Source organism: Echinops telfairi, unplaced genomic scaffold (assembly GCF_000313985.2).
Source record: "Echinops telfairi isolate 266 unplaced genomic scaffold, ASM31398v2 ScPeMD7_10;HRSCAF=50, whole genome shotgun sequence".
Classification (NCBI taxonomy): Eukaryota; Metazoa; Chordata; class Mammalia; order Afrosoricida; family Tenrecidae; genus Echinops; species Echinops telfairi.
Genome location: NW_022103907.1, coordinates 4,123,190 through 4,147,737, shown reverse-complemented (window position 1 = coordinate 4,147,737; position 24,548 = coordinate 4,123,190). Strand labels below are relative to the sequence as shown.

At 49.2% G+C, this 24,548-nt stretch overlaps 1 protein-coding gene across 1 annotated transcript in view; it reads left to right on the top strand.

The window, feature by feature from the left end:
- The first annotated feature begins 145 nt into the window (after positions 1–145).
- Positions 146–24,548, top strand: part of GALNT14 (polypeptide N-acetylgalactosaminyltransferase 14) — a 56,254-nt gene continuing 31,851 nt past the window's right edge. Inside the window, exons 1-7 of the mRNA XM_013006841.1 lie at positions 146–168; positions 758–856; positions 7,603–7,670; positions 13,117–13,182; positions 13,515–13,636; positions 22,937–23,024; positions 23,798–23,882. Of these exons, the coding sequence (XP_012862295.1) occupies positions 146–168; positions 758–856; positions 7,603–7,670; positions 13,117–13,182; positions 13,515–13,636; positions 22,937–23,024; positions 23,798–23,882 (551 nt within the window). The remainder of the gene's footprint in view (positions 169–757; positions 857–7,602; positions 7,671–13,116; positions 13,183–13,514; positions 13,637–22,936; positions 23,025–23,797; positions 23,883–24,548) is intronic.

Here is a 24,548-nt window from a genome sequence, read left to right as displayed (position 1 = left end):
GTGAGTGAGTGTGTGATTGAGTGTGTGAGTGAGTGAGTGAGTGAGTGAGTGAAACCATTGAAGGAGCCCCTAGTGCTTACGCGATCAGCTGCTAATTGAACAGTTGGTGATTCAAGCCCACTAGCTGTCCTGCAGGAGAAAGACAATGGCAGCCTACCTCCACAAAGAGTAACTATGGCCAAACCATAGCCATGAGCCAGTGCCGACTCATAGCAACCTTTGAGACCCCACGGAGCAGTTCTTCTCTGTCCTCCGGGGCGGCGACAGGTGGACTGAAAAGCACAAAACAACGGAAACCACAGGGCGCGGCTCCCACATGCCACAGAGAGCATCTTAGCTTCTTATGTCAGTTGCCACTGAGCTGATTCCTCCTGGCGACCCTGTGTGTGCAGAACAGGATGGCTCCAAAGGCGGTGCCTTTATTAGCAGAGTTCCAGGCCTCTCAGTCAGTACCTGAGCTCTTAGCCATTGAGTTCCATCCAGAAATGCCTTTCTTTTTTGAACACCAACTCAGTCCCTCCAAGCCCAAGTGTTCCCTGGAGTGGGGCGGATAATTCAGCTTTCATCATTCCCGTAGCTCCTCCCTCAGGCCTGGGCCAAGTCCCAGGGGTTGTGTCCAGGAAAAGGTAGCTGGGAGGCCCCACCAGAGGCAGGCCTCTGTGGTGCAGGTGACTTCCATGATGCCCTTGGTTACAGCCTGTTCCATCTGCTTCTTAGCGGGAGGTCTTACCTGCCCTGCCGCTCTTTTCTTCTCCAGGTGCAAGTTGAGGCTGTTCTGTACGGACATTCCACCCACCAGCATCATCATCACCTTCCACAATGAGGCCCGCTCCACCCTGCTCAGAACTATCCGCAGGTAAGGCAGCCTCTCCTGTTCATCCACCATCTGGCTGCTGGCCCAAGCTCTTGGCAGCCGCGTGTCAGCTCACTGGGCAGGAGCATCAGGCATTTCTAGCCAGGTGCTCCTACATGCTTCCTGCTCATGAACTCTGACATGTGTTAGCCTATGGGGGAGATTCTGATCCCAGTTGATAGGATGGGGGACAAAGGCACTAAGGGCTAGGCCAGTTGCCCAAAGTCATAGGCAGTAATTAGTGAAACTGGGTCCCAGAACCTTTCCCTTTAGCCACTAGGTGACACGGTCACTAGACGTAGTGCCAAACCTCATTATGAGGAAACTGAGGCCCAGAAAGGTTCAGTAGCATGCCCCATGCCCTCGGCTAGGTAAGCAGCAGGAGGCTAGCATTCAAACAGGGTCTGCTCCCCATCCCTGCTTCTCCACGGCCGTTCGTCTTAGGGAGGCAGGTGGCAGGGCAGTGACAGAGCCCCTCAGAACAACCCGAGGGTAGAATGTTAGCTCTCTGCGTGCCTCCATCTGTCCACCCCACCCGCAGGCCCTCACCTGGCTACGCGCAGGCTCTAATAGGTGGGTACTGACTACATACCGGCCCACCCTTAACAGAACTCCCCTCAGAATCCCTACCCAGCACTCAGATGACTTGCCTGAGAATTAGTTTCTCACTCTGTCCTTGGAAGACCCTGGATGTTCCAGCTCCCTGGCCCCTCCTCCAGTGTCTTCTCTCTGAACATCCCCACCCACCCACCCACCTCCAGCAGCACTTGTATCACAGGTGACAGGAGCAGCGGCCACCAGCTGTGACAGTCTGATCCTATGCACGACATTGCTGTGCCCACCCCACAGCTGAGGGAACTGAGCCAGAGAGCTACCACATCAAGGCTTCTTGGGACTTGGCTAAGTGTGGTGGGGCGGAGTCCTGGCCCTGCACTATGGCTTCTGGGCCCAGCTTTATGGCAGCTTTGCCCAACAGGACAAAGTTACTCTCCGTGGTGGCACTTTGGCGTCACCGGGGAAGGTGTTGGGGCCAACACAGCCACCTCCTCAGGCCAGGAAATCCTGGCCTCGCAGAAAACTGCCTGTCTGGCACACAGCCTGTTGTAACCCCCAGACCCAGAGAAGAAGATGAGTTTGAACGGGCACAAGGCGAGCACACTAAGGGCACCAAACTCTTGGTATTGCCTCTCTCCTTGGCACACCTGGCCTGCTTGTGAGCAGGCAGGAATTCCAAGCAGAGGGTCAACTTGCCAAAAGGTCTGTAATGGGAGATAATCCAGCAATAGATGTGCACCGAGGGAAGACCAACGTCTTCATGCTGTAGGACAGCTCACTGGGACCTTCTTCACACAAGGAGAGGCCTGGCTAGACTGAAGTTCTCAGCTGTCTTCAAAATAGGCAGCCCTAAAGATAACTGACCGAGGAACCCTGGTGGTATAGTGGTTAAGAGTTGAGCTGCAGTCCTCATGGCTGGCAGTTCAAAACCAACAACAGCTCTTCGGAGAAAGACTTGACTTTCAACTCCTGTCTCAGAAACCCACCAGGAGTCACTATGAGCCAGCCTTGACTCAAAGGCAGGGAGTTTACAACGATTGTTGAGATTTTGGATTGCATCCAGGCGGACAAAGACTTAGAACAGTGCCTGTCCCATAGTGAACTGTACAGGTGACCATGGGTAGTATGACAAGTCACTTCAGCCTGGGTTGACAGCAGGGGTTCTGAGGCATCAGCCCTTGGACCTGAGTATTCCCCTGAAGGGTTTGTTATAACACAGGGATTCCAGCTCAGGAGGTTCAAGGTGGGGCCTGAGCATGTGCTTCTAAGACCTCTGGATGCTTCTAGTTTGGGGACCACACTCTGAGAGCTACTGCTTTTAAATCGTTAGACATGGTGGCATAGTAGTTATGTGTTGGGCAGCTAAGCAAGAGGTCAGCAGTTTGAAACCACTGGCAGCTCTTCAGAAGAACAGCTTTCTACTCCCATAATGAGTTCCAGTCTCAGAAACCCACAGGACAGTCTATCGCATCCTCTAAGGATCACTGTGAGTCAGAATCAAGTAGATGGCAGTGAGATTGCTGTTTTAGCAACTGTCGCCTTATTCTGCTCAGTGTGCAGCGGCACAGAGCAATGGGAGGTACCACGCAAGGCGCTAAGCTCCTTGGGCGCACAGAGCAGCATCTTGGTGAGGTCGGTAGTGATATGTGCATTGTGCAGTGGAGGGGATTGTAGTTCTGAAAGCCGAATACTCCCGGAAGCTCTCCCTGAAAGTGAATGGCAGATACGGATCCAGCACTTGAATCCGTGACCGTCTCACCCCACAATGGCTCAACTCTTCCACCAATCCGCCCCGGCTCTTCATTCAACTGCTATTTACAGAGTGTTGGATGAAAACCTGCTGGCGCATAGCACCGTGGAGTTCACAAAGCAATTTCAAATGCATTTCCTCATTTTGGGCGCACAAAAGCCTGTGAAGTAGGTCAAGTATTAATATCACCTGCTTTTACGAGGAAAATGTAATTACAGCAGAAAAGGGCTGCTCGAGGGGGGCCAGTGCCTTGTTCTCGAGGGCACAGCCTGTAAGTGCTGGAGGCAGCCTGGCCTCCCCACCCACAGACGACGCAAACTGCTCAACCCCTTCTGGGTGCCTCGCCGCGTGCCCATCTGCGTGCCCCTCCGCGAGCCCCTCTGCATGCTCCATGCTCAGGGGCAGCAGGCAGGAAGGAGGAGTCCACACGGCTACTCTCTGGCAGGAAGGGGAGCCGCATCCAGCAGTGTGCCCTTGTCACAAGTGCCAGCAAGCGTGAGCCCATTCTTTCAGGCCAGGCCGCACGAAGAAGAAGCTTGGTATAGCCAGCCTGGGACGAAAGCATGGAAAAAACGCAGCCTTTGTGGAAGCCGGGCCCGTGGAGGCCCTGGATGGGACAAACGCTGACGATACTGAGCTGCTCATGGAAAGGTTGGAGATTCAGGTGCCTCAGGAGAAAGGCCTGGTGATCTATGGGCCCACAGTTCCTCTCCTCATTAGGGTCCCCACAAGTCAGAATGAATGCCACGGCCAGACGCAGAAGACCGGGTCCAAGAGGACTGGGAAGATTGGCTCTGCTGATGAGGGGGCCATGGCGGTGGGCAGCCAGGAGAACGTAGGAAGGGAGCTTAGGAAGGGATGGGTTAGGCTTCAGGGGAGAAGGTGTGGATAAGCCGGGGTCCCTTCTGAACCAGGGCCTGTGGACAGAGGCTCAGCACAGCCCCAGTGACGGCTTCCCAGCCCGGAGCCACATGATGGAGGCCAAGCCATCACTCCAATTGCTCTGATTGGAAGAGCCAAAAACAAGCCAGGTGTTACCAGGAAATGGTATAATTAGCACTTGCTGCTGACAATTCGTTCGTTCTTTTCTCTTTTTAAACCCTGGACATTTTTTATTCGCTAATCATCTCTCAGTTCAACCGGCAGAGAGCCGGCGTGCAGTTTACCTTTTGATGTTCACATAAGAGAACTCTTGAATTTCAAAGAGCCGGCAGGGATTGGGGAGAATCGCGTGCAGGCGCTCCATCCGTAATCAAACCTCATTAGAGGTTATTCTTCCAGCAGCTTCGTCTCCCCTCTCTTCCTGTCTCCCTCCCTCCCCTCAACCGCCGCCATGATTGGAAGGCTGGGTGTTGGTCTTGTGTGCCTACCTTCATTGGGACAGCTTCGGATGGTGCCTACCCCCCACCACCCTCACCACCACCACCCCCATCCTTATGCTCTGGGCCCCAGGCCGGGAGTAGGACTTCACACTGTGAGGGTCTGTGCACTACCTTACACTAGTTTTCCAGTGTCGTAGGCTAGGTTCTCTGTTATTGTTAGGCATGGAGACAGCCCCAACCCACAGCGACTCTGTGCACGACAGGACAAAACACTACCCAGCCTGCACCACTCTCACAACGGCTCCAATGCCTGCATCCACCGCTGCAGCCATGGTGTTAATTTATCCTCTTGAGAGCCTTCCCTTTGTTTGTTGCCCCTCCACTCTGCCAAGCATGATGTCCTTCTCCAGGCACCGGTCGCTCCTGACATGTCCAAAGTGTGTGAGGTAAAGTCTTGCCATCCTTGCCTCTGAGGAGCCCTCGGACCATTCTTCTCTGGGGAAGTAAAACTAATGATGCCTTTGTCTGTATCTAGAGAGAAGGGCTTACATCAAGAAAACGGCTGGCACAGTTGTAGAGGCAGGCACGTTCCACGTCTGTAAGTCAGATATCAGATTGGGGCTTTCCTTGATTCAGGTAGCTGCAGGGGCTGATGATCCCAGGATTGGCAGGTCAGAAGGCAGGCTTCTGGCTTCAGAATCCAATGAATCCCCATTCAGCAGGTCAGATTCCTGCTCATGCTCCCAAGACCAGCAGGTGTACAGTACAGCAGGCTGCTGACTGAAGCCTGAAGAGCCGGAGGCCGGATGTCAAGTCAGACGCAGAATCCAGACCCAGAAAAAGCCAGCGAGCTTGTCTACAGCATCTACTTATATTAACAGGAGGCACGCCCCTGAGGAGATTTCCTTTCAATGGACTGGATTAGGGCTATGGCCTGAATAAGGGTGTCGCGTCATACTCTAATCTTAAAACCGATTGACTCGTAGCAGACCCCATTATGGAAGTGATCACATTGTGTTGGGTCACATCATAGGTCACTAGGTTTTAACTGCCAAACCACTGAGAATCACAGTGGAGCCAAGTCGACACAAAAACGCGAACTACCACCCCATGGTAAGAAGGCAGCTGCAGGCTCTCTGAATCTGTAGGGAAGTGCAGCCCCCTGAGAACTGGGCTCAGAATGAGAGCCCTGGGAGGAGAGGTCCACACAGCACCCATTCAAAGTCCTCTCCCCACATATGTGGGGCTCCGGGCATCTTGCAGTGGGTGGTAACTATGCAGGTTGGGCATTTGGGAGAGGTGGGATCCAGCCATCTCAATCATGGTTGAAGCCTGGAGTTAACAGTGAACCCAGGCCATGGATCACAGTCATTGTCATTCAAATGTCATGACTGGTGCTCGAGAGGGTAATAAGCTTTACCATTTATCATCACTAAACCGTGAAGAGCTGAGCTACTAACTGAAAAGTTGGTGGTTCAAATCTACCCAGGAGAGCCTTAGAAAAAAGACCTGGCAAAATACTTGTAAATAATCAGCCACTGAAAGCCGGATGGGGCACGCATAGCATGGCCTTGAGTGGCGTCAACTGAGCCGCAACTGTTTTTATTTCACCTATCAATATCTATTTATCTATCTAAGTACCCAGATTAGGCCAAATACTTCGTATACATTTTCTTCTCTCATGCACTCAACAGTCCTGAAAACAAGATACAGCTAGGATGATCCAGTTTCACTGATGGTGCGATCTCACTGGACAGAGCAGTAAAGTACCGTCTGAAGATGACACAGCTTGTAGACCACACACTTCTGGGGGATAGAGATCCCATCTCCTGTATCCATCTTTAACTACATTGATTTGCACATGATCTCACTGGCATTGAGTCCGTGCTGACTCAGCAACCCTGTAGGACAGGGCAGAACTGTCCCTGTGGGTTTCTGAGACCGAAATTCTTTATGGGAGTAGGAAGCCTCATCTTCCTCCCCAAGAGCAACTGGTGGTTCAAACTGCTGACCTTGTGTAACTACTATGCCACCAGGGGTGCTAACCTGTCCTATCGGGTCACTATGAGTCAAAATCAACTTAATAGCAGTGCGTTTGAGCTTTTCATTTGCACATGGTAGGTGTGAGCTAAGCATCTCTCTAACCGTGGGCCAAGATACTGTGTTGGCTCTGATGAGCACTGAGTAGACAAGGTCCCTGTCCTTGGGGATAGTCCCATCTAAGGGGGAGGCACGTAGTCAGCTTCCCGAGTTTGGCAGCCCTCAGTGTGGCAGGAGGTGTCCATACAAATGCTGAGGGAACCAGAGAAGGAAGCAATTGATTCTCACTAAGTAGGTTGGGAAGCTTTCAGAGAGGAAGAGGCATTGGAGCTGGGCCTTGTGGGCAGAGTGAGGGCATGGCTGGCAGTGGGAGAAAAGCCGTCCATGAGGAGTGAGCCGCGCACCTTAGAGAGCAGGCCTGTCCTCCCGAGCCTGGCTTGTAAAAGGCCCACTGCTGTTGAGTGAACGCCGACCCCTGGTGACTCTTTGGGTGACAGAGAACCCACAGGGCCAATTGCTCAGAAGTAGACCCATCACCAGACCTTTCTTCTGAGATGTTTCTGGGAGCACCCGAGGTACTCTAGCTGTATTCTCAAAGGAGCTTACCTCCCAGGAGTTCTGATACAGCCCAGACCAGACTGCCTGCAGGGACTCTCCAAGCCACCTCCTCCACTCTCCCCTCCCCTCCATAGTGCAGCTCGACATTCATGCCCCATGGTGGCCAAGACCTAGCACATCCCTGATCATGTTCCTCATCTTCCTAGCTGAGTGTGGGCTGACGCTCCAGGTCAAGTCACAGCCAAGAAGGGGCTGAGTGGGTCAGGGGAAGAGTCTGAGAATGAGAACTGAAATTGGCAGCAGGAAGGCGAGAGGCGGGGGCCTGCGGGGGCACCTGTCCCAGTGTCACAGGAGGCACGTGGGCAGTAGAGGACTCTGAGTGATCTTCGGTGCCTCACAGATGAGCAGAGTGAGTGCACAAGCCCTCTGCTTGCTCTGAGTCTCCGTTCCTATTTACAACTCAGGCTACGCCGGCGTCTTTTGCCACCACAAGCCATAATGAGTTTTCCTCTTTCATCTCACAGCATATTAAACCGCACCCCTATGCATCTGATCCAGGAAATCATATTAGTGGACGACTTCAGCAATGACCGTAAGTCTTCCCTGGCACATGCTCTTCAAGCACAAATGTCTGTCCCCGAGCCCTGCCTATCAGACAGAGGTGAGTCTGTGATGGTCAGAGAGGAGGGACGCCTAGGTATGTAAATGGTACAGCATTCTTTGCAGATTCACGGCTGATCTCAAAAAGGGAAATAAAGCTCACATTTAAAAAAAATATTTTAGGTTGGTATAGTGGTTATGCATTGGGTTGCAATCCCAAAGGTCAGCAGTTCACACCCACTAAATGCTCTGAGAGAGAAAGGTAAGGCTTTCTACTCCTGTAGAGAGTTGTTACGATCTCAGAAACCCATCGGGACAGTTCTACTCTGTCCTTCAGGGTCAGAGTTGACTCAATGGCAGTGAGTTTGTTTGGCTTGGCTTTGTTTTGCTTGAGTGACCTGCAGTGAGTCTTTGAGGCTCTGTCCGGGCAACTTTATTCTAAGTTTGATTGTATTAGTGTGTACCCATCCACACAGTCAGATACATGTCTGAATGTGGGAAGGGCTGGTGGATCTTTACAAGATCAGTGCAGGAGTCCAGAGTCCAGAAGCAGTGTCTGTTGATAGAGATCCTAGGTTGTTGTGCTGCCGGGGGTGGAGGGGTACAGCTTGGGAAAGCACTTGGCCTGCTTGGGGTGGGGGGGTGCCTGCGGAACAGTGGAACAGTGCTAGATTCAGAGAATGTGCTGGGTCCCCCATGTCCTCTCCCTTTCATTCCCATGGGAGGACTAGGCGAGCCCTGTTTTTTGGATCCTTGGTGGAACATCCCATCGCATACCACGAGACAGCCAGCAACTCACTGCTCTGTATCACATTGGCTTTCCCCCCTTTTCCAACCTCAGTCCCTCTCGGTCATCCCACCCAAATTCCCAATCCAAACCCACTCTTTGCAAGACATGCAGGTGGGCATTCCCGACAGCTGTGGGCTCAGTTTGGAAGGTGTAATAAAGACTAAAAACATGGTTAGCCCTCCAGTGGTGAGCCATCAGTCTGGCAGGCCAAGGGCACTCTTGGGCACTAATGTGTCCAGGCAGAGCAGCCTCTTCCCAATGATGAGCCAGGGAAGTAGGGCTGGCCCCTGGGGCCGCTCCATGTCTCAGGAGTATGGAGTCTGTCCCACCAGCACTGGGCTAGCAGTCCAATCCTGAGCTGATGCCGGAAACGGGACATGGGAGTCACTATCCTGCTGAAGCACAGGTGTTGGAAACCCCCAATTGTTGGCACAGGCTTGGACTGTGGGGAGTCATACACAGGTGGATTATTTACCAGATCCGGAGTCACAAGATCTGGATTCTGAATTCTGAAACTTGGTAAAATGACTACCCTTCATGAGGGAAGAAGAGGGCGGTAGGGAAACATTTGTCCTGCTATGGGGCTACAGTAGTATCAGGGAATGTTGTTGGATTCCAGTGACACTAGAGTCCGAGGAGCCAGGTGGTTACAGCATAGACTCTGGAGCCAGCTACCCATGTTCAGACCTTACACCGTATACCTCACTTACTGGCTTTATAGTGCAGGGATATAGTTACCCCCACTGTGTCTTCATTATTTCAATTATAAAATGCAAAGAATGACAATAGCGTGTGCCGATTACATAGGAAGAGTAGGTAAGGATTAACCGTGTTAACACGTGTGAAACACTACCTGATTCAGAGGAAATTTGTTTTTGTTTTTTGCTTTTCTTCATGTTTTGCTATCTAGAGTCTAGAGCCAACCAGACTGGTCACGGTTGGTCAGAGCCAAAGAAGCAAAATGTAAATGTTGAGTCAAGAGATGATGTTCAAAACCAAGGATGTGATGGGTCAAGCAGGCAAATAAAAGGACAACTCAAGGCAAATGTCTAAGATTAGTCACTTGTCCGAGTTGGCACATTTCCCATGTAATGGGGAGTTGAACCAGCTCCGTGCGTGGATGGTTCTGTGAGCAGACCACTTAAAAGATGGAGGAAGAGAAGGAGAAGATGAAGGATAAAAGAAAGAGGAGGAAGAAGAAAGGATCTCCCTAGCCAGGGCATACTTTACTATGGTGGCTTGTGTGTTGCTGTGATTCTAGAAGCCATGCCACCAGTATTTCAAATCCCACCAGAGTCCCATGGTGGACAGGGTTCAGTGGAGCTTCTGACTAAGAACTGATTAAGAAGGAATAATTGACTGTCCTTTTCTGAGGGAATAGAAACCTTTATGAATAGCCGGAGAACACTGTCAGATAGAGTGTTGGAAGATAAGCTACTCGGGTTGTAAGACACTCAAGATGCAGCCGGAGAAGAGATGCCTCCTCAAAATTGAGTTAACCTTAATGATATAGATGGAAAAAAAGTTTCCTGGGACCTTCACTTGCTGATAGTAGGATACCATTAAAAATGAGAAGAAACAGCAGGGAACATTCATTAATAATTGGAAAGTGACTTATATGATGTATTATCATTGCCGTCAAGTTGATTCCAACTCATAGCGACAGAGTCAAATTGCCCCATTGCCTTCCTGAGGGTGTAAACCTTCATAGAAGCAGAAAGTCTCATCTCTCTCCTCTGCAGTGCTTAGTAGGGTCATACTGCTGACCAACCCAATGCGTAACCCACTGTGCCACTTGTAGGAATATGACTCTAAGAAAATTGGAAGTCATCAAAAATGAAAGGGACCACATAAAGATTGATATCTTAGGTAGGTATTCATGAATTGAAATGGACTAGAATTGGGTATTTTGAATCGGATAATCATGTGGCTTGCTATGATAAGAATGACAGATTCAAGAGGATTGGCATCCCATTCATCGTCAAAAAGAACATTTTAAGATCTATCTTTAAGTATAACGTTTTGAGTGATATTTATACACCTACAAGGAAGATGAATACACTATTTTTCAAATCTGTGTACCAACCAGTCAAGTCAGTGATGAAAACTGAAGAATTCTACCAACTTCTTTCATCTGAAATTGATCAAACAAGCAATCAAGCTTCATTCATAATTGCTAATTTTTGGATTGTGAAAGTTACAAACAAGAAGAGTTATTGGTTGGGAAATATTCCCTTAGTGACAGAAAGAAAGCTGGAGATCACATAATAGAATTCTGCAAGACCAATGACTTCTTTGTTGCAAATACCTTGTTCGACAATATAAATGGCAACCATCTACATGAACCTCACCAGATGCAATACACAGGAAACAAATGAACTGTATTTGTGGGAAGAGACAATAGAGAAACTTGTCAGCCAAAACAAGTCTAGAGGCCAACTGTGAAATAAGTCATCAATGACCCATGTGCAAGTTCAGGTTGAAGCTGAAGGAGACTAAACCAATTCCACAAGAGTCAAAATACAGCCTTGAGTATTTCCCACCTGAATTTAGAGACCGCCTCAAGAACGGGTTTGAAGTATTGAAAACGAATGAACAAAGACCAGATAAGTTGGGGGATGATGTCAAAAACATCGTAGCTAAATGTAGCAAGAGGGCCTTTAAAAGATAAGAAAGGAAGAAAAGACCAAAGTGGAAAGATATCAGACAAGATTCTGAAATTTCCTCTTAAGCACACATATAGAACAGCAAAAGCAAATAGAAGAAGCGATGGAGTAAAAGAGCTTGTGGTAGTTACATAATTTCGTGTCAACTTGATCAATAAGTGTCGGGGTGGAGTCTAGCCTCTCAATCAGGTCACAGCCTGATGATACTTCTCATGAGGATTTTGGGAACTTCCTCTCTCTCTCTGCCTTCGTCTTCCTGCTGACAAGTCACGGCATGGAGACTTGCTAAGCCCTGTGGGAGTCCCTCTCTCTCTGCGTCACTTTCCTGCTGTTGAGACACGAGGAGAGCTGGAAGACCGGCACCAGTGCTGAGATGCTTCCGCTGCCATTGGATCCACAAGACTTTTCACCCATCAGTGATCTTCCTACATTCAGCATCATTGCATGTGCTGCATGAGTCTGAAGAGGAATGTATGGACTAGTATCAGACTTATGGGCTGATATCAGATGTATGGACTTGATCTGGACTGGGCTGGGATAGTTTCTTAATATGCAATTACTCTCTGATATATAGCTCTCTCTTACACATATATCAGTGTTCCTGGATTTGTTTCTCTAGTCAACCTGGACTAACACAGAGCTGAACAGAATATTTCAAAAGGCACCTCGAGGAGACAAAGAAAAGCATTATAATGAAAGATCTACAGAGGGCTGGAGATAGAACACAACAGGGTAGATGACTCTCGGGATATCTCAAGTTAAAAAAAAAGTTAAGCCTTAAATTGCAATGTTGACTGATTGTATAGTAGAATGCTCAGGTAAGTGTTGGGCTTGTTCATTGCAAGATTAGCTGCTCAAGTCATTGACAGCTCCATGGGATAAAGGTGACACTTTCTGCTTCCATAAATATGTATAGCCTCCAAAACATTCTATGGGTCTCCATTAGTCAGATTCAATTTGATCAAGCTACCAAAGAACCCAGCTTACTACTAGGTACATATTCAAAAGACTTGATAGCAAGGAGACAAACAAATACTTGTAATTGACTATTTGTTGTAGCACTATTCACAATAACCAAATGGTGGAAACTATCCAAATGCCCAACAACAAACGAGGGAATGAACAGTGTGGCACATGCACACAATGAAATACTGAGGAAGAGAATTGAAATCTTGGTACATGCTACTGGATGTGTAGAGCTTGACGAAGTTATGCTAAGGGAAATATGTCCATCACAAAATGACAAATGTTATATGAACTCATTATATCAAAAGATATGAGCAGTCAAGTATGGAGACTAGCAATTTATAAATGGTTGTCAACAGTGGGAGGGGGAGGGAAAAGGGAATGTTACTGCCTACAGAGTCTTGAGTTTCAGTTTATGGTGATGGAAAAATCACATAGATTATGGGTACACAACTCAATTCAAGGAATGTCATCAGGGTCAGGGAATGGCAGCTGTAGAAAATAATTAAGTTGGTATATGTTCAGTTGTTTATATTCTTAGCAGCAATAAATAAAATCAATATATTTACTAAGTCTTCTCCCATGATCTGAAAAGAAAAGATCAAACTGAGCTCATCTGTTCTCTGGCTTCCCAACATTTTATTACCAAGCCCCCACTAGAGTAAGAAGCACTCGTAGGTTATATTTTTAACAAGCTCTAGTGAAAAAGATATGTCCCCAAATAACCATTCCAAAGTTTCCCATCCTGAAGTGGTCTTAAGCAAGTATGTGGGTACCACTGTGGGACTGACTTACTCCACAGAGTGCCACTTGAGACCACTGTGGCCTGAATGGGTCACCTGGTATAAGATCCACGTGCAGGCAGCCCTTCCAAAACACAGAAACCCGAGTTAGGACAGGACACTGCAGTTTGGGGTGGGGGTGGGAGATTGGTAGGGCTGCCTTGCCTACTGTTTCGACTCAGCGGCAGTGCACAGTTGCGTTGCACAGATGAGTCCCTATACCTGTCTTTGCAGCTGATGATTGCAAACTTCTGATCAACCTGCCCAAGGTGAAATGCCTACGAAACACTGAGCGGCAAGGTAGGACCGGCAGTCAGTGCTGCCGGCCAGAGACCTGGGGTGGGTGGAGGGGAGAACTGGTAATGTGTTTGGGTGGGAAGGAGGTGATGTGTTAGTCATGTGTTTGGGTACTGGGGAGGGGACTGGTAATTTGCGTGTGTTTATTTGAGTGCTTGTATTGGGGTGGAGACTGGTCTGGCGTGTGTGTGTGTGTGTGTGTGTGTGTGTGTGTGTGTGTGTGGAGGGGATTCCTGGTGGTGTGTGGGTGTTTAGGGGAAATGCTCACTCCTCGATAGTCCTGATGGAAATGGGGAGACAATGGCACTGACTTGGCCCTGTGTCCCTGACTGCAGGTCTGGTCCGGTCCCGGATTCGGGGTGCTAGCATTGCCCAAGGCTACACGCTGACGTTCCTGGACAGCCACTGCGAGGTGAACAAGGACTGGCTGCAGCCCCTGCTGCACAGAGTCAACGAGGTGAGTCGGGCAGAGAAGCAGTGGCCCTCATGTCCCAAACTTCCCCCAGGACCTCAAGCCCATTACTCTACTCCTAGGCACGCAAACTTACTGCATTTATCATACCACCTTTTCAGAAAAAACAAACATATATATATATATATATGTTTGTTTTTTGATGAACATATATATTCATCATCCCCGCCCTGGGAATCCAAACATTTTTTTACTATAGCACACAATCCAAGGTACAACATAGGTTTCTGCTCTTGGAGCCCCTGAGTCATGCCAGCACCTCTGAGGGACTGTTATAACTCAATTGGGGAAACAGAACTCTCCCTGTTTCCCTCAGGCTACTGGAAGGTAGGCAAGCCAGAGATCACTGTCCCCATTTTAAAGATAAGAAAACCAAATCTGGGCAATGAATGTGCAAAGGTGCTTTACACAATTGATGTATGTATGGATTGTAATAAGAGTTGTATGAACCCCTAACAAAACGATTAAAGAAAAAGAAACAACAACAAACAATTGCTCTTTTATATAAAGCTCTTTCTTATACACATGCATGCGCGCGCGCGCACACACACGCACAAAGAAAACCAAATCTGGCCAAATGCACATAGCGGTCATGGATGGAACTGGGCTGTGACCTCTTTGTTCTGTTGCCTTAGGCTTCACCTGACAAGTCATCTACAGAAGGTCTAGATTGCTGTTGGCACAGGACACATATAACTCCTGGGCAAGAGACAACCCTTCTTCCTGCCAGATAACAGAGGTTCAAAAGCTAGTCTTCAGTAGGAAGAAGGCAGTAGAATTCATGAGACTGTAACAGTCATTTCTTAAGGCCCCTCTCTTACCTCTGTCTATGCACTGGTAGTGTGCACTGCACCTCCCTCAAAAGCCCAATAGGAAGACTTGTTGGCAAGATGCTAAGACGCCTGATTCCTCTGCTTTTTTCTACCCTTTCTCTGGGACGGATATGCTTCCTTTCTTTGTATTTCCATTATTCTTCTGGAAATTGAAAAAAAATTATTTCAATCGATAATGAGTCTTGTAAAATTTTATCATGCAATCTCCAGCATCATATCTATCCCCAAGGCTTTATTGATCCTTCATCTTTGTTTCCTGTTTTCATATTCCAGTTGTCAGTAATTATCAATGCATCTTGACTGCCTGCTTAATCAATTTCAGACAGCAGAAGTTGGTCAAAGTCACCCATTCCCTTATCTTTGGCATCAGGGGTTGGTGTGTAAATTTGAATACTATTCCTATTAACTGATCTTCCTTATAAACACGTAGACATTATCCTAACACAGATACCACTGTCCTTCAATACAGATCCTAAAATGTTCTTTTGACCATGAATTCCATGTCATTCATCCTGCATGGGTCATGTCCGGCATAGGGACCCATATTATTGTCCAAGTCAAAAAGGCCAAGGCCAGCCCATTGCAGTTCACGCATGCCTAGGATATCAATCTTGAAGTACAACTTCCGATATCCTTTATTTCTACTTTGTACATTCCACGTTCCGACGGCGAATGGCTGTTTACGGCTATCCCTTCTCATTCGAGTGGGGCCACCTCAGCCAATGGAGGGCCTCAACCTTGGGTCCACTCTATTTTGAGAAGGCAGCTCCTCCTCACTCGCTTGTCGAGTGCCTTCCCCCAGGAAGGGCTCCTCTTTGGGTATTAGACCAGGCAGGGTACTCATGTGGTCTAGACAAATGAAACCAGGGTCTCACCAGTGTCTGAGAAAGAACTTCACACCAAGAAGTAATTGTTTATGGAGGAGGCCTTCCGGCCCAGCCCTTCAAGGCCACAGGTCTGACGCTGGCCGGGGCCCTCTTGAGAGTCAAGAAAGCAGAAAAGTGAGGCAGACAGGTCAGCAGGAGCCTGGTAAGGCACCCACAGCTCCCAGCATCGGTGGCCCACATGGGGCTGCCCCTGGAGGCCGACACAGAATCCAAGCCAGCAGGAAGGCAAAAGCCAAGACAGAGAGAGAGAGGTCCCCAGGATCTCTCTAATTTAAAGGCCACCCCCCGCCCCCAAGGGGGCATCAATAGGTTGTGTCCTGATGGATAGGTTGAACCCCACCCCTACCTGTTCCTCTAGGGTCAAGTTGACTTTAGATCTCAGAGGAGGAACTAAGAGGATGCTGCGCAGATGTGGAGTCAAGGCTGCTAGCCTGCCCCTCCCACCTCTCTCTTCACTTAGCTTCACCTTTGGGGCCTCCCACCACTCTTTGGCTCCCCATCCCCTCCCTCCAGTTTGCTGGCCAGGAACCCTGAGGTGAAGTCAGGAAGTCAGGCTCTCTTTTCATGGGGTAAGGAGACTGCTAGAGGGCAGAGCGTGATCAGGGCTAAAAACTGATCCCATGAACTCTCTATTAAGCACTGTACGCAGGCCTGGCCAGCCAGAAACACCCATCAGCCAGGGGTCAGCCTTCCAAGGCCTGTGAGCCAGGCTGATGACTTTGTCTCTGGGGGTGGATGGCCAGCGTTTCTGCTGTCCTCAGCAGCCGCAGTGAGTCTGCGTGGCTCTTTCCGTCCCCCTGGCTCTGAGGCCATTTCCAGATGCCCTTTCTGAGAAATGCTCTCCTATCTCTGTCTGTGGCTAGCTCACCTGGGGAGACCATCCACGGGGCTCTCTTCGCCCACTACTCTCAGGCCTAGGCCAAGCCTCCATCTCCCTCTCCGAGTCTGAGTGCTGCCCCAGGACCAATTGCTCCTTCCTCTGGGAGCAGGCCAGTCTTCCTCAAGCATTAGGAACAAAAGCCAGGACTCCGGAGCTGGCGCTGGGCTCTGGGCCCCCTGAGGACTGCAGGGCATTTCCCTGGACCTTGAGGCCAGAGGCTGAAATGTTCTTCTAGGATGTTCCCTTTGAGATGGGAGCGTGAGTGTGTGTCAGCCTGTGTGTGCATGTGTGTTTGTGTGTGTCTTGGTGGAAAAGAAGAAAAAGAAAGATTTGATCTTGCGAGTAGAAGTGGACATTTTAAACTGTCATTGTATTTTGGGATTTTCAAAAGCAGATAAGAAAGAGGACGGGCTCTCGATACTGTAAACAGCCTCAGCTGCTGTCTTACCTGTTGAAACCTCCCGGCTTTCCCTCTCCCTTCTAATTATATGGTGACACATGAAGCAAGCCCAAAGTTGCATCTCTTTTTAAGCATATGTTTGTTGGGCATTTCCTGCCCCTCCTTATCTGCCTATTTCTTTAGTTGGAAAGGGGATTTTAAGACATCTCAAACCCCATACCAATTGGTAAATGCATATAAATAATCACAGCATATGCTTCCACATGCTTGAACATACATCCTCCCTTATTCTTCCCAATAACATGTTAGGGAGGCAGGAGGGTTTTCAAAAGGAAGTCCCAGGGAGGGTACTGATTTACTGAAAGTCACCTGCATTCAAGGTGGCAGGGCCAGTCCTGGAGCACAGGTGTCCTGTCAGCTAGTCCATGTGTTCCTACGGCTGCCCCACAATGTCCCCGGCTTCAGGGACCCTCCCACCCTCTCTCTGGCTAAAGTGGAGGCCCCAGGCTTTGTGTGCATACCACACTCGCGTTATCTAGTACCACCAGCCTATCACATCGGGCAGACTCTGAGGTCTTAATAATATTTGGATCTGCAGCAATTCAGTAGTTCCTAAAAGGGTAACAACAATTGTTGCGGAGCCGACTTTAACTCATGACGAGCCCTATGGATCAGAGTAGACCTGGGCTCTATAAGGTCTTGCAATGGCTGGTTTGGGGGAGTAGGTCCCCGTGTCTTTCTTCCCAGGGGTCTGGGGTGAAATGGATCTGCCATGCTTTCGATGAGCAGCCAATTATGCTAACTCTTTGCACCACCCAGAGATTCCTAAAACACAGTAGGCTCTCCATAGTATTGGTTGATCAAGTAAGTACATGATTGTCCCTGTTCAAATTTTGTTGTTGTTTTCCATTTACAATGTGGCTTTAAGTACCAAAATCGGTAGAGAAATGAGAGGTGAAGCTAAGGTGGTAATTGGTGGCCAGTGGCATGTGCGTTCAACCCTCAGCCCTTGCTCCTGATGAGGGCTGTGGGGTAGGAGGGAACTTGTAGGAGTGGAGAGTGGTCATAATCTAGCTGCCCAGTTGATCCTGAGTGTGGTACTAACTTTAAAGGTGTATAGACACATACCCCCCACCCACCCACACACACACTAAGCATCAGGACTTTTTATGAGTCCCTACCTTAGTTAACCAGTGCTGCTCTAATAGAAATACTACAAGGTGGCAGCTTTGGCAAGCAGAAAGTTAATTTCTCACAGTTTAGAAAGCTAGACGTCTGAATTCAGGGCACCATCTCTAGGGGAAGGTTTTCTCCCTCTGTTGGCTCTGGAGGAAGGACCTTGTCTCCTTTCAGCATCTATGGGCTAGGTCTTCCTTCCCAATCTCCACATGTCTTGGCATCAACCTTCCCCTGGGTCTTGGAAGTTCTCTGCACAGCGATCTTGTATCTCTTTCTTGGTAGCATCGAGATCCTTGTTTCTTTGCTTGATCCTCTCTCCTTTTATTTCTTATAAAACAGTAGGTAATGTGAGCCATGGGCCAGGGGAACTCTTTATGTCAGATAAGGGCTGTGGCTCAGTAGGGGTGAAGCACCCCCTCACACACCCAATTCTGCCTCATGAACACAAACAAACTTAAACCTAATCTGCATTAATCACAAGTGATGTTACAGTACATCACTACTGGAGGATCCTCTTGTACAAGAGTCCTGGGAATCCTGGCTTAGCCAAGTGGACACGTTCAAGGAGGATCTCACAAAGTTTGTGCCCAAGTGGAATTAAAAGTTAATGAGCTTTTTTTGTGTTCCCATGAATTTTGGGGGAAGCCCTTTTGCATTTTGGGGGAGGAGGAGAGGTTAACCCAATTTAACCGGCAACAGTCCCTCAATCCCTGAGCCTACAGGAAGAGAAGACATCTCTTTCAGCCTGCCTGACAATCACTGATACCATATCCTGAGAGGGAGTTCACAGCCGCCCTCTGTCAGCCAGCACTGATTGAACACCTGCTACCCATCTGACCTGAGCAGGGGATGCGGGGTGTAGAAGTGAAGCAGGCATCAACCCCCCAAGTCATACAGAGAGGCTGTGCCCGGACTTTGATGGACCTTTTATAAAATACACTCAGCTCCTTTTCAAGGTCAAGGTTACCACACAGCCCTTAACCCCAAATATCCCTCCTTTGCTGCTGTCCACGGTGGAGCACCTGGTTGAGACGGGAATAGGAGGATGGAATTCCTCATACGTGACAGGGAGCGTGCACAGGAAGCTGGCACAGCCCCAGGCAGAGCCAGGCATGGCTCCTGGGAAAGCCAGTGGTCCAGGCCGGCAGCCAGCACATATGTCTGGCACTTTGGCTTCCAAATGTTAAAGCCATTTGAACACTAAGATAAAACAGTGTCTCCCTAAGGACAGGGTGCAGCAGCAGATGCCCGGGACTCCACCAGTCAAGAAGGAGGACGTTGTCAGACCCCGAGAAGAAGGCCAGTCTCTGGACTTCTAAGAACATTTCAGAGTTCAAGTCAAAAAGATGTCTTTGGGAGTGTGTCCATGTATGGGCACTGTGACTGGACACACAGATCATGATGACAGGGGCCCAAGAGACAACCAGGAGGAACAGCAACAGCTGGGCAGGTGCCGGGCTGACTGCGAATGAAACAGCTGTGCGGGGGTCCCAGCGGTAGAGGCAATGCATTGGCAAGGCGTGCTGCTTTCCATCCATGCAGGCCAGTTGGTTTTCAGAGGCACCGTGCTACTGTCAGCGTGAGTCACATGTGGGTGGCTGAGGGCCAAATTAAGTCTGTGAACTTAAAATCAGACACGTGGTACAGCTGGAGCTGAAAACAAGAAGACAGCCTCATTTGAAGGAGAGATTGAACCAGGAAATTAAATGACTTCAAGGAGAAACAGAGGTTCCTGCCAAGCGCACCAAAGGGTGACAGATGCTCAGGACTGGAAAAGCACTCCTGTCTGATTCTCCTGAGACGTGCCCAGGAAATGCCATTCCCATCCAGTTATCCAGGAGTCTCCCGATTCCCAGGCACCCTGCACTACCCACTGGGGGCCCGTCCTTCCCTTCCTGCCTTATCAGGAGCATCATTAAGTACCTAGTAAGGATGATGGGGAAAGTGTGTGTGTGTGTGTGTGTGTGTGTGTGTTTCAAAAAGTTCCTGGGAAAATGGAATGAAAAAATAATGGGTTTTTCCCACTAACTTTGGGAACACCAGCCGCCCCCCTTGTATATGTGTCTGTATGTATAGAGGAGCATCCAAATATTCATAGAAATATTTCATTGTCTTTTTATTCCATTTTTACCATCCTATTTAAAGCCTCCTCTTGTATATATCTGTGTGTGAGAGAGAAATGGTAAGTACAAGAGAATTTCTGCTAGGATTCCAGCTTATGCCTGCCCAGATGTACAGGTTTATTCCAAACAAAGCGTGCTTAAACCTGCCGTTAGCCACATGGAGGTGACTAGTGGCCTGGTGGAGCTGGATCTGGAATGTGGGCAGGATGTGAGGGGCGCTGAAGACCCAGATTGGAGAACATCTATATCGCGGTCACTCTGGACATCTTATCGGGAGAGGTCAGTCCTCAGAAAAGGACCTCACGTTTCGCAAACTAAATGGGGCAGCGGGTGGCTGCAGACTTGTTCTCTCAGTCATACAGTTAGTTGTCTGAGTCTCATTGAGTACCTTAAAAAAAAGGTCCAATCAAGAGTGGTGTCTGAGGGGGTCTGCTGGGCCAGCAAATTCATGCCCCACGGCCAGCTCTGAAAGTTGTGGAGGCCATTCACTGGGACTCAGTGGGATCATCTTGCAAGATTTTCTGTAAGGACACGAGATGACTACCGGAGCATATTAGGAGGAAGTTGGAGGAACATGGAAAATTGCTGTCGTGAGACAAAGGCCAGGGAAGGTATACCAAGGCACTTTTCCATCACAACCGCGTTGTTGTTGTTAGGTACCATACCAACCCGATGCACAGCAGAATGCAAGGCTGCCTGGTCCTGCACCGTCCCCACCGGGGTTCTTGCCCTTGAACCATTATTGCAGCCGTGGTGTCAAGCCCTCTCCTGGAGGGCCTTCCTCTCCTCCAGGGCCCCTCTACTTTGCCAAACATGATGTCCTTCTCCAGGGACTCGCCTCTCCTGACGTCAGGTCCCAAGTATGGAAGATGAAGTCTCGCGATTCTTGCCTCCCGGGAGCACCTGGCTGTACTTTTTCCAAGACAGGCTGGTTTGTCCTTTTCACGGTCCGTGGCACTTGCAGTGTTCTTCTCCAGCACCGATTCTTCGCAATACACTGCTCCTTCTCCAAGAGTGGCGAGGGCTACTCCTATGAGAATTTCAGTGGAAACGTTATCCCTGCTACAGCCCTGACCTTGCCCTTCAGACTTCCTTTGGTTCCCAGGTGCAGAGAACATTTAGAAAGAATGTCGTTTGAGGCCCCTCAAGGTGACAGAACCACCGTTCTGACGTGCTGTCAATCGAAGAGCACAGAACACTTGGGGAACAGTTTAAAGAGAGAGAAATATACCTCCTTCAAAGTGGCATCAACCCAGATGGAAGATATGTCGAGAAACGATGGGCTTGCATTTTGATGTCTTTGTTGAATGAAGCTTTCTGATTGTACAGCAATACTTTTGGCGTATCCTCGTGTAGATAATGCCTAACGAATCTCAAGAACGGGTAGATTTGGCTTGTACAATAGGGAAATGTTCCCCACATGATTCTGATACCGACAGACAGAATAGTTTGGAGGAAGTAGCAAGAGATGAGGCTGAAAAGCTAAAGACATACAGAGGTCCCTGAGAATGTTCCCCCATCACACTCACCCCCTCAAACTCCCCCATGCCAAAAGCTGAGGGTACTCAAATCCCTCGTGGAAAATGACATCATTTGTGCATATTACCTAAGAGCATCCTCCCATAGACCTTAAATCACCTCTAGATTATAATACATAATATAATATAATATAACATAAATGCTATGTAAATAGCGTTCTACCTCTATTCACTATTAGCTTGTGAGGAATTGCTTTGACCCCATAGATGCACAGGTCATGGAATATCTTTGATCCTCCATTGGTTGAATTCAAGAATGTGGAACCCTCTTTTTGTGAGTACCAACTGCACTGAGGAGTTTGAACCTTAGAGGCAATTAACATGTTTCAGCACTTGAGTGACAGAGTAGACCTGCCTGTCAGAAAGGGGACTTTGACAGTGGTTGTGGAGAATGCAGGGAAAGTGGTCGAGCTGGCAAGCAGGGAGGTGCGTGGCTCAGAGTCTGCTGAAGGATTCTAGGCATGAAGGAGGATGAGGAGGAACTCAAAAGAGAAATCTTAGTGTTAGCAGTGCCTAGTTCATGGGGAGGGTGAAGCCTCTTAATTTAGTAGTGGTGTGTGTGTGTGTGTGTGTGGTGTGTGTGATGGTTCTATGACAGAGATAGAGAATTTGGGGAAAGGAGCAGGTCTGGGGAAAAGAGGATGGGCCATGTGAAACCCACATGGAGGTGGCTAATGGCCTATTGGAGCTGAATCTGGAATGTAGACAGGATGTGAGGCACACCGGAGACCCAGATTGGAGAACATCTATCTACAAGTCTCTTTGGACATCTTATCAGAAGAGATAGTGCAAAAGAGGAAGACCCTTGGCCTGATGGATGGACACAGTGGCCACAACAGTGGACTCAATCATAAGAACAATTGTGAGGATGGTGCAGGCCTGGGTGGTGTTTCTGTGGTCCATGGGGTCTCTCTGAGCTGGAACTGATGTGACAGCAACAAACAATAACAATACGCAGGCAACAAAGGAAGTCAGGAGTCTCTGGAGTTCCTGTTCACCACCTTGCCCAGGCACAACAATCATCCCAAGACCATGAAAACCAGAGAATGAAAGCATTGTGGTGTGTCTCTTTGCCTCTTGGGACTGTGGGCCTCAGGTCACCTGTTCAGCTAACTGTATCTTCTGCCTCCTAAGAACCTGATTGATGTAAAAGGGCCTCTGGACCCGCCTCCACCCCTTCCCCTTTCTCAGTGTGCAGCACTCTCTAGCCAGCCTTAGATGCCCTCTGGAACCAAGGACAAACTGCACCTTAGGCATGGGAGCGAGAGAGGCCAGACATCCAGTGCCCCCATTTGTAGACATTGAGATCTGGAGGTGAAAGTGTTCAGTCAAAGTCAAAGTCAGTCACAACGCTTGGCACTGCCAGGCCAGGACCCTCCTATTCCTGGCCGTGCAGCCAGGCTCTTGGGCACCACAGACAGAAAACAGCCTCTGTTGGTTTGCAGGACTCCACACGGGTTGTGTGTCCTGTGATCGACATCATCCACCTGGACACGTTTAACTACATCGAATCTGCCTCGGAGCTGAGAGGGGGTGAGTGAGGCTGAATCCTTTCTCTCCTGAAGCAGGACTCCCCCTGACCCCACTCCCATCCCCTACTCATTGCTTTCAAGAGGAACACAAGGAAAGACTCGCCTTACTGAGACTGTGAGAGGAAGGAGTCTGGGAACTAGACTGGACACCCTCAGTTCCAGAGCTCTCGTTCTAACGTAGAGTTCACCCGGGACCTGAGGGTGACCTGCTCCATGGGCCCTACCTGGAATCTTCTGGGGAGGTGGCACCTCAGGCTCCACTTCAGATGATCCCCAACTCAAGACCAATTTTAGGAGATTCAGTCATCTAGAGGTTCAGGGGTTAAGCACGGGACTGCTAATTGAAGAGATCAGCAATGTAGAGGGGCCGGGCTGCTTCCAGAACAAACCCCATAGAGCAGTTCTACTCTATCCTGTAGGGTCGACCTGCTTGTACCTCCCTGAGGCTCATGACTGAGGACTGGATTCTATAACTGTCCCTCTTGACCTTGGATCCTAGCCCTGGTCTCTGTCAAGCCCGACTCTTTGTTCTCTGCCCTTTCTTTCAAAACTCCACCTAAGCAGAGAAGCAGAGCAGGAGGAGGTGGAGAAAGAGAAAGAGCCCCCAAATTTGCCAGCTATACAACTGATCAGCCTCCCTGAGGCCTGTTATCTCTGGGACCAGCTCCTTCGGCCCCCGGGTGCATCCGTGAAGTTCTGGAGAATGTGGGGAGTGGGAAAACGCTGCAAGTACTTCCAGGAAAGCACACCAACCAGGCCCTTCCTGTGTTTTAGGGTTTGATTGGAGCCTCCACTTCCAATGGGAGCAGCTCACCCCAAAACAGAAAGCTCAGCGCCTGGACATCACTGATCCCATTCGGTAAGTAGGCAAGGTCAAGTGCAAGATGGGGAGGCAGACTCAACTTTCCTAAATCTCCCCTCTGTCATCTGGTGTGGGGATGAATTCCACATTAAATGCTCAACAAGTGGGGAACAGATAAAGGGTGCCCTTCCCCAGACCACATCCATTGATTCCTTATTTGAGGGGGTTTCTAATGTCATGAGGTGGTCTCTCTAAGGGCCTGCAGGCACCCGGTGGAGAAGAAGCCCAGGTGGTATAGTGGTTACGTGTTGGGCTGCTAATCACAAGGCCAGCCATTCAAAAGACAAGGCATCCTGCTCCTATAAAGAGTTAGGGTCTCCGAAATCCACAGGGGTAGTTCTACCCTGTCCTATCAGGCCGCTATGGGTTGGCATCTACTTAATGGCATTGAATTTGGGAGGAGTCCAGTGTTACCCATGTAGGCTTCCTTCTAAGAGTTGGATAATCCAAGTTGGTCCTATTTGGGCCTCTACTAAGGGAAATCCCTTAAGGCCTGGTCAGTCCCTCTGGCTTTAGCTATCAGGATTCAGCCCAGGAAAGGCTCTTGGCAGTGAATCCAGATACCAAGGCATGGCAACAGCTGCATGTTAGTAAACACACCACTCCTTTCTGTGCCAGAACGTGGCGGAAGACCGAAGCACAGCGCTGCGTTCCCAGCATGCC